The sequence below is a fragment of the Crocodylus siamensis genome, unplaced genomic scaffold (genome assembly GCF_052110815.1).
Source record: "Crocodylus siamensis isolate JL-2025a unplaced genomic scaffold, ASM5211081v1 HiC_scaffold_622, whole genome shotgun sequence".
NCBI classification, from domain to species: domain Eukaryota; kingdom Metazoa; phylum Chordata; order Crocodylia; family Crocodylidae; genus Crocodylus; species Crocodylus siamensis.
In genome coordinates, this window is record NW_028325030.1 from 1 (window position 1) to 10,084 (window position 10,084).

The following is a 10,084-nucleotide window of genomic DNA, read 5'->3' on the forward strand; positions in this document are numbered from 1 at the left end:
GCCCGACAAAATCCCTTGGTGGACCATATCCCTTGACCACCCATGGGGTGAACTGTAACATAAGATGTCTGGACTTGTCTATGTTTTTCTGGTCAGGTATAAATTACTGAAATCCAACCTAATAATCCAACCTGATTCTCAAAAAGAAACAAAAAAATGTGAAAGGTGTTTATTGTCTCTGTGTTATGTCACTGGCCAAAATAAAACCATATAAGGAGAAATAAAAAGATTACAGCTTCTTGGGTAACAAGTAAAACTTAAGTGTAACTGGCTGGGACCATAATTGCACTGGAAAGGTAACACAAATCAAATGTTACACCAGAAATGTAGACCTTGTGAATCAACTTAATAAGTAGAATTGTAGCAGTTGTTCACTAAGGAAAATCTAGTGTTTGTGTTTGTGTTTTTGCGTAATAGATGAGAAACAGTCACTGAAGTCAGAAAGGCTCTTACAGCAGGGGCTGGTACAGTGTTCTGGATATCACAGTTTATTCTCTACTTGCAGTACGTTCTTAACTGTGATGGAAAAGGAGTCTTATGAGGAAAGGCTGAATGAGCTAGGGTTATTTAGTCTAGAGAAGAGGAGACTGACAGGGAGTTTGATAACAGTCTTCAAATACCCGAAGGGAGATTATAGAGAGGATGGAGAAGGGCTTTTCTCTGTGGCCATAAGGATCAGAAGCAATGGCCTAAAGCTGCAGCAGGAGATATTTAGCTAGAAATTAGGAGGAACTTTCTGACTGTGAGGGTGGTCAGGCACTGGAACAGGCTACCCAGAAAAGCTGTGGAATCTCCGTCCTTGGAAACTTTCAAAAGCAGGTTAGACAGATACTTGGCTGGGATGGTTTAGTCAGGGATGATCCTGTTTTGAGAAGGGGCTGGACTAGATAACTTTGTGAGGTCCCTTCCAGCCCTACTTTCCTATGATCCTGTATATGTGTGGAGAAACTCACTCGCTTTGTAGAAAATTGTATCTAAACTATCTTAATAACAGTGAAAGGAAACAGATTATGTTTAAAAATTTACTAATAAAAGACTCTTGTCTTGGGAAGAGATGAGAAAGCACAAAGAGGTAACAAAGAGATACAAAACAGAGAGCTGCTTTTCATTCGAAAGCTGGCTTCAAATGTTTGCATTGATCAGAGGTGACAGTGTATTTTCAGACTCTTTTGGTTCTAGTTTGTGCACATCTCAAAAACAAAATGTAGTGGGGCAGCATCAGGGTTCCTATTTCAGCTGGGCCAAGGACTGGAAAAACAGGTGGCATTGTATAGTCAGAGCGATGCATCTCAAAACAGGTTTGTATGGAAAATTTGCAGAGCACACTTGCACTATGCTTGGCTTAGCCAGCACTGCAAATCCTTGCTGTTCAGGGGGACTGAAATGGTTCCAATTTGAAACTGCCTGAAATAATTAGATCAGTATTATTAATCTGAACAATAGTTTAAAAACTGTGTTTCTGTTGTAGGGAGACTTCAAGATGGCAGCAGTAGTAGAACTCAACCACATCCTTTCAACATCTGAATCAGCAGAAGGAGATGACGACAAACTCAGGTTTCACCCAGGGATGTTCCTAGAACCTCAAGAGAAGGAAATTGATGTGAAGGCACTTGTAATCAAGAAAGCAAAGAAAACTTGCAGCTGTACTCCAGCCAAAGCTAAAGACCTAATTTTCAGTTTCTTCCCTGTCTTGCAGTGGCTCCCCAAATACAAGTTAAAAGAATACATCCTGGGGGATGTAATGTCTGGGCTGATTGTGGGCATCTTGCTGGTGCCACAGTCCATTGCCTATTCCCTACTGGCTGGCCAGGAACCTATTTATGGGCTTTACACATCATTTTTTGCCAGCATTATTTATTTCCTGTTTGGAACTTCCCGTCACATCTCAGTTGGCATTTTTGGTGTGCTATGCCTGATGGTGGGACAGGTGGTAGACCGTGAGGTGCAGAGAGCTGGATATGACCTTGAATCAAATATTCACAGTAGCCTTCATAGAGACTTGGTAATTGGTATAAACAGCACAGCTTTGCCCATGAACCAGACATCACAACAGCTGTTATGTGATAAAAGTTGCTATGCAATTGTGGTAGGATCCACTCTGACCTTCATAGCTGGAGTTTATCAGGTAAGAGGTGAAGGAGCAAAAATGTTTTTTTTGGAAATATTTCTAATTGTCCTTCAAGCGATTGTCCATATGCACATCCTACTGTGGACTTACATGTGTCTCATATTCTTGAACTTGGAGACATATAGCCATCAGTCTCCACATAGCACATCTGCACTTCCCCTCTCCAACTTCGTACCAAGACCAGGTAGAGCAACACACACCTCCCATACCTCAGTGAGGTGTGTAAATGGCCAACACAGTTGCAGTAACTCCACTTCTTACCATAGGGTAAGCAATCTTTCTTCTTTTAGCCAAAGTTTCACTGTTTATTGAAGTCTTCTGAGAAAAGCTTAGAAGACTGGCAGAATTTTTATAGCAGCAATGTCCATATGTTGCTCTGCACCAATATTTCCCTTAGCAATGTTCAAAATCAAGACCTTTAGAATTCCCATTGTTTAGATATCAACAGGTGCTCAACACCTGTCACAGCCTGGCCTGAAACATTTTTTTTTCATTCATTTATATCTTAGTTCTAACTCTCCACTAGGCAGCATTTGCAGTATCGGCTTAAACCACCTTTCATTCATTTAACCATAATCAGCTGACTTTATTTTTATAAAAAATAGTAGAAAATTTAAAATAAACTTCTTGTTTCCTGGTTAAAACTTGACTACATGTCCTTGCAAAGCCAGAACTTTAACACTGTATTAAAGGAACATGACAAAGATAAAAAAAAAAGCCTATGCATTCCTAATTAGTAAAATTGAAATAGTTTTAAAAAAAATCTAAAATCTAATTTTTCTATGCTGTGATTATCTTGTGTTACGTTGAATTGTTGAATTTAAATTTCACAGGGGTGTAGGGATGCTGTGTTCAGGTTTTACAATATAGTAGAAAAAAACATGCATGCAAAAGAAAAGCTCTTTCATTATTGTAGTTACCACTACTCTACCAGCCATGTAATAACTATACTTTTAACATTTTTCTCAATAAAGCTTTTAAATCTGAGCACATTGCATTGGAGGGAAAAAAGGAAGAATTTCCATGGTATTCTAGAAAATCCCTTTTTTAATATAAAACCTGAGGTTGCATCTTGTATCACTGGATAAGATCAACTAGTTTTATTTGTATCATAATATGAACCCCTTGATATGACATGGGGGTTGCATTTCTGAGGTGGTAAGAGTTGTGGACTTGTGAACAGCAGGTAGATTTTTGGCCAAATATCTGTCTATTCAGTTGCATTACATAGACCAAATTATTTTATCTGATGTAGATGTTATATATAGAATGGTAATTAGCCATGCTTTGCTTGGCATCTTTTACTGCCTGCTAGCCAATAGACTCTTACTTGCTAAAAATGTTATTCATATCAACATTGCTTTTTGAATTCAAAACAGACATAAGGTTCCCTTTGTGCAAGGAACTGTACAGACACACGGTAAAAAACAGGGCTGGTCCTGAAACTGGTTGTAATCTAAGTAGACAAGACAGACAAAGAAGGTACTGCTATCCCCATTTTACAGATGAGGAACCATGAATCAGGAAACAGGAATCGACTGAGTTGTCCTGGGATTTCCTGGGGAACCTATTGCTGAGTCAGCAATTGAACCCTCATGCCTTGAGCTCCAGTCTAGTGCCAAGGCCACAAGACTGTCCTTCCTCTCAATAAAATTGTGCAGCTCTTAGATGTTCATACTGGTTTCCCAACCTGTATGTTGGTTTTGTGTTGCCCCAGCTACCTGACAAGGTACATATGTATGTCACCAGGAACCACTAGATTTGAGCCAAGTGTCTACAAGTGCCATACGGTTGTGACATCATTTAACTGTGCTGCTAATTTCCATCATGCTAAGATTCATGATGTAATCTCTCATGTGTGGTTGATTTCTTTCAGGTTGCAATGGGCTTCTTTCAGGTGGGCTTTGTCTCAGTGTACCTCTCTGATTCCTTGCTCAGCGGGTTTGTCACAGGTGCCTCCTTCACAATCCTGACCTCCCAAGCCAAGTATCTCCTAGGTCTAGACATTCCACGCAGCAATGGCATTGGCTCCCTCATAACCACCTGGATAAATATCTTCAAAAATATACACAAGAGCAACATCTGTGACCTCATTACCAGTGTCTTGTGCCTTCTTATTCTTGTCCCAACCAAAGAGATGAATGAATACTTCAAATCCAAACTCAAGGCTCCAATACCCATTGAACTGGTGGTGATTGTGGCAGCTACACTGGCATCTCACTTTGGGAAACTGAAAGAGAATTATGGTTCCAACATTGCTGGACACATTCCAACTGGATTTCTGCCACCCCGTCCACCTGATTGGGACTTGATTCCCAGTGTGGCTCTGGATGCTGTTGCTATTGCTGTTATTGGCTTTGCCATCACTGTGTCCCTCTCAGAGATGTTTGCCAAGAAACATGATTATACAGTTAAGGCCAACCAAGAAATGTATGCTATTGGCTTCTGCAATATTATTCCTTCTTTCTTCCACTGCTTTACAACTAGTGCAGCTCTTGCCAAGACACTTGTCAAAGAGTCAACAGGCTGCAGAACTCAGATCTCCAGTGTGGTGACTGCACTGATCATCTTGTTAGTCCTGCTTGTGATTGCCCCTCTGTTCTATTCCCTTCAGAAATGTGTCTTAGCAGTCATAACTATAGTAAACCTTAGAGGAGCCCTGCGGAAGTTCAGGGATCTGCCCAAAATGTGGTGTTTGAGCAAGGTGGACACGCTGATTTGGTTTGTTACTATGATAGCCTCCGCATTGGTAAGTACTGAGATTGGCTTGTTGGTTGGTGTCTGCTTCTCTATGCTGTGTGTTATTTTTCGAACTCAAAGGCCAGAAGCAGCATTGCTTGGCTGGGTAGCCGAGTCTGAGGCATATGAACCCCTGTCTTCTTACAAGAACTTGCAGACTAAACTGGGCATCAGGGTTTTCCGTTTTGAGGCACCTCTTTATTACATCAACAAGGAATGCTTTAAATCTACATTGTACAAGAGGACTGGAGTCAACCCAGCCTGGGTGAAGGCAGCAAAGAAAAAGGCAGAAAAGCAAATGCTGAAAGAGAAGATGATGAATTCTGAGAGCAAACAAGATGACATCTCAGTGCAGCTTGTCTCTGAACCCTTGGATTTCCACACCATAGTGATTGACTGCTGTGCAGTGCAGTTCTTGGACACAGCAGGGATTCGCACACTCAAAGAGGTCTGCAGAGATTATGAGGAGATTGGCATCCAGGTGCTGTTGGCCCAGTGCAACCCCTCTGTGAGGAGTTCTCTGCAACGGGGAGAGTACTTTAAGAAGGGGAAAAGGCACCTTCTCTTCCACAGTGTGCACCAGGCTGTGGACTTTGCACTTGGTGCACATATGCAAAATGGGAGCTGTGCTTCCGACTCATAGTGCTGGGAAGGCAACAATCAGGGCAGGATCAGGAAAAACGTGTAGGTGTGAATGTAATGCATATATACTCAGGCAGGTAAAAGTACTCCAAGAGCGGAGTTGCTGTTAATATACAGTTGAGTTCACAGAGTGCTCTGCTGCTTCAATTTACCCTGCTGGCTAGGGTGATTAGCTAAGTAGTGCTGAATGTAGGCATCTGTAACATGTTCATGACTCACCTACAAAACCCACTGTATTCATGATTCTTGTGTGTCCCTCTCATTCTTCTATGTAATTAGGAGCAGCTAGGATCAAAACCCTGTTTGGCTTGAACTCTGATATGACATCACTTGCAATGGCTTTGACGCCCAGGGGTGGGAGATATGGGGATGGTTCAGAGTGAAATGGTTTTAAGTGGTAAGCACCTCTCACCCAAAGTTGCCTTGCTAACTGGTGTCTGGCAGTGTAATGCAGCTAGATAAGGACTGGAGGAATGGTTCTCTCATTTACACACCGGCCTGTATGTTTTTTTGTTACGATAGATCAACTTTGCAGGTTGAATTCCTTTGGATAATCTAGACTGATCTTTATTAAAGTTTTTCAGAGCACCGTACTGCAGAGCAGAGACTGCAGGAGGGAAGTAAAGAGGCAGGCTTATTGCAGTCTGACGTACTTATGTTTAGTCATCACGTTTTCTACTACATTCGAAGAAAAGCATAAAATTTGGATTAGATCTGGGGCTGGACTCGATGATCTTCCGAGGTCCCTTCCAGCCCTAATGTCTATGAAATCTTTTCCATATCTGTTATCATTTCCAGTATGGGATTGTCCCCTAATCAATTTTGTATGCCTTGTGCAGACTGAATCACAGAAGTTAAGAAATGGAAAAAGAACAGACTGTCGTTTATTCACTTCAGTCTCAAAGTTGGGGCTTTGTAGAGAAACACCAAACACTAGGATAAAAATCACAGGAGTTGGTAACACCATATATGTTAACTCAAAATCTTCCTATCTTCTGGGACATCTTACAGACATTTAGGTAAGGTGTGATGTGATGAGGATGGTGGATATAATGAGAAGGGATAACTTGATGAGCTTCTTCACATAAGAGCTTTTATGTTGAATAATTCAGTAAAATATATTTGATTGCTTAGCGTATAAAAGCAAGAGAGCACGACACATTAGATTAGAAAGAAATACCATATAGCATGAGAAATAAAAGTGGGGATTTGAAAATAAGCTCTATATTAATGTACGCTTAAAAGGCTCTTTTTTCAGAAGATTTAAAACATACAAGGCATCCGTGATCTTCACAGAGATCCCATCCTCTGTAGGTCTGTGAGAGGGAGATACAACTGAAATTAATCTCTTCTAAAGGCTTTGACTTGTGGCGGTTTAGATAAGAACTCACAATTGACCAGACCCTGTTGCCAGGCAATAGTTTCCATGAACACGCTCCCTCCAATTATGGTTTAAATGAAACTCCAGGTTAACTTCCATGGCAGTGTTAGACTTCCCCTTGCAACAAGAAACAAGAGGTCTAGCCTGAACATCAGAGAGAAAATATTAGTCCTCCAGAGCATTTAAAAAAAACTAAGCCTGCTTCCTTCTTCCACAGAATTTGGGGTTTGTCTACATGGGGGAAAATCCCAGATTTGCTGCCTCTAATGGCTATTCAGCATTGACTTTCCATGTAGGTTTTATTATTTGGCACCAAGAATGCCCTTGTGTAACATAGGTTAATCTCTCCCAAAGTAAATTAAACTGCACAAATCTCTCAGTGTGGAATATGATAGTTTGTACAGGAAATATGAGTGTCAGTATAGGGAATTCATGCAGAATAGTGCTCCCTTTTAAATTCACATCATAGATGTTTCACACTGCATTCACTATGTAGACAATCCAGTAGGTAATTTTATCCTAGGTACAACTACACAGAAGTAATAGTAGTCAGCATTTTCCAGCAGAGGGCTCTGCCTATTCACATGTCATAGAAAGAAAAGGCCAGCAGCATAGACAGAAACAGGCAGATGCTAAGCACTAGAAGAGACAAAAAGGATGAAATACATGCGAGCCCTGTAGCAGTCAGCACAGAGGCTTGGCGAAATTACTCTTCAGAATTTCATGAAGTGTGATTGGAATTTTGGTTTTAAACAAAACCACCCAACTTAAAGCTGTTTAATTTAAACACTCTTTTGAAGAGTGACATATTTCAGCTGATCAGAACAGAGCTGAAGAAATGCAGCTCTGCTGTGCTTTCACTTCCTGGTAGGCATGCATTTCCACAGACCTGCACAACGCTTATTCAGAACTGTTGCGTATAGTTTTCCCAAAAGTACCATAAACACTGTCAGGAAATCCATTTTTGAGGCATTAATATATATTATGTTTAAAACATATACAGAACTAAGTTATGTCATCTAAGCCAAGATGCCTGTTATTTGGCCACAGGAAGTGCCAAAACAAGACAAAATAAGCCTGCTAATGAAAAAAAACCACCATTTGAACACATCTGTATAATGCAACTATATCCTGAAGGCCATAACTTATGGACATGTTTTAGATTAATGCACAAAAACCCAGTGAGAAGAGAACTGGAGCCGGGGCTGGGATCTTGCAGTGGTGACAGTGGATTGCCGCTGTGCCTGGCTCTGGACCACGCTGTCGCCGCTGCAAGCATCTCAAAAGCTTATGACGCTTACAAAGGTCTGCTCCTCTGGAGCAGCTCCCTTGCCCAGCTGGGTGCCTTTCCGTAGAAACCCTGGCCCCACATTGTCCCAGCCCCACGGTTTCTGGGGTCTCCATAGAAACCAGTTGCAGCAATGTGGGCAGGGGCTGCTGGGAAATGAAGCCTGCCATAGGCCTTCATCCAGCCCACAGGCCAGACTTTGCCCGCTCCTGCATTAGGTGAGGACTAGGGCTTAGCATTTCATATGTTCATCTCAGCTGTGATCTTTTAAAGAAATTCTGTTTTATGAAGGAGTTTTAGCTACACACACACTGCCGATGCATAATGAATACTGTATGCAGGTGTACGTTCTGACTATTTTTGTGACATATCCATTCCAGTGCTGCAAAGGAATCATCCTGAGCCATATGAACATCATACCATTTAGAATAAATAGTTGCGATCAGGCATAAAGTATCCAGAAGGAGGATGAGTGACTTAAATGCCACTGCTTGCCTTCTTGCAGTGCCTTTGTCTTAATCCTGCATAGCTGTTCAATCATTAGTGGTACACAGTAAAAGGAAAAATAAAATAGTTTCTGTGACCAGTCTGTAAGTAGTTGGGTACATGTCCTCTGTTCTACATGGTGGCATTAATTCCCAGCAGTACCTCCAAGACTCTTGGCCAGCTTGTTAATTGAGCTAAATTGGCCCAACTCCATTTGACTTGAACAGAGCAAGGTTGATATACGCCAGCTGTGATTCTAGCCTTCTGATGCCAGAATGATCAAATCCAGCAATCACCAATCAGAGGTTTAGATAATGAGACGGTTAACTCATTCACTCAAGATAATGACACAACATTATGGAAATTAATATTCACAGCCTCAGTTATAAACTTGTCAAGTGTCTTTTTACTTGTACAGCTCCTATTTATAGCCGTTTCAACTGCTCCTAATATAGCTTTTGCACTAAAGTGTTTACCTTGTTTAAATGTTTTTACATTCAAACAATTTTCAGTCTACTTAACAAAAATGACAAATGCATTGCAACATTACATGGGACTAATTTTTATTCTGAATTGATGAGAGCGTAGTAAACCTTGATCTTGTACTTTTTAATGACTCTGCCTGGACAGTATCACTGTAAATCACTGTAGCCATATCCATTATTCTCTAATTCAGTGCAAGATACGGATCTTTGGCCTTTCTGGTATTTTCTTCCAGACATAGCTTAGGACTGACTGTAAGTGAGAGAACCATTGTTTTTGGGTATGATACTGTTACCTGTGACCCTCAACCATACCTAATAGTAAGGTATAAAGCTGATGGGCAGTCAAGGAGTTAAAAAGAAAAAAAAAAATTAAAACATTACCTGAATAAAAGAGGGAGGAAACCCCAGGATAGCTGTTATGGAGTTCCCGGTCTGGACTTACCATTACTTATAATTTTGCATTACCTTTGCCATTTACCCTATTTCCTTGCATAACCCCCTACCACCAGGACAGGACACACAGCTTGTTTCAGGAAGGCAGAGCAAAGGAAAAAAGACTTTTTGTCCTGGCTGCAGGGGATCCTGATTTCAGTGGCAGTAGCTGAGTGAGAGTTGACACTGTAGCCCTGACCTTGAAGGGTGAACTCCATCCCCTCTATCTCTGAGGCTGGCAAAGGGAGAAGCACAGCAGCCATCTTGCAGCAGCGTCTTCATGCTTCTGTTCCCACGAAGAAAAAAGAATCAGCCTCTCTGCTGAAGATGCGCACCCCATTTTGTAGGACTGATTTGGGGAGCACAGTGCATTCAGTATGCAGGTAAATACAGTAGATCAGGGGGCATACTCTATACATTTACTCAGTTGATTCCTAAGGATTTGAGAAGAGTTACAATGCACATAAATAATGGCACCTATTAGGAAAATAAAAAAGGCTAAG

General features: G+C 41.2%; 1 protein-coding gene across 1 annotated transcript; it reads left to right on the plus strand.

Moving 5' to 3' along the window:
* The first annotated feature begins 109 nt into the window (after positions 1-109).
* On the plus strand, positions 110-9,696 carry LOC149851640 (sulfate transporter-like). The gene is made up of 2 exons (XM_090030536.1): positions 110-2,125; positions 4,005-9,696. Exons 1-2 carry the CDS (start codon positions 1,481-1,483, stop codon positions 5,508-5,510), a joined length of 2,151 nt encoding a protein of 716 aa, XP_089886662.1. The 5' UTR covers positions 110-1,480; the 3' UTR covers positions 5,511-9,696.
* The last annotated feature ends 388 nt before the right edge of the window (positions 9,697-10,084 follow it).

What these genes read in the sequence shown, in the direction of transcription:
- LOC149851640 (XM_090030536.1), top strand. Translation starts at nt 1,481, where the DNA reads ATGGCAGCAGTAGTAGAACTCAACCACATCCTTTCAACATCTGAATCA. An exon ending in TCATAGCTGGAGTTTATCAG is followed by an intron (nt 2,126 to 4,004) that starts GTAAGAGGTGAA and finishes GATTTCTTTCAG; the next exon opens with GTTGCAATGGGCTTCTTTCA.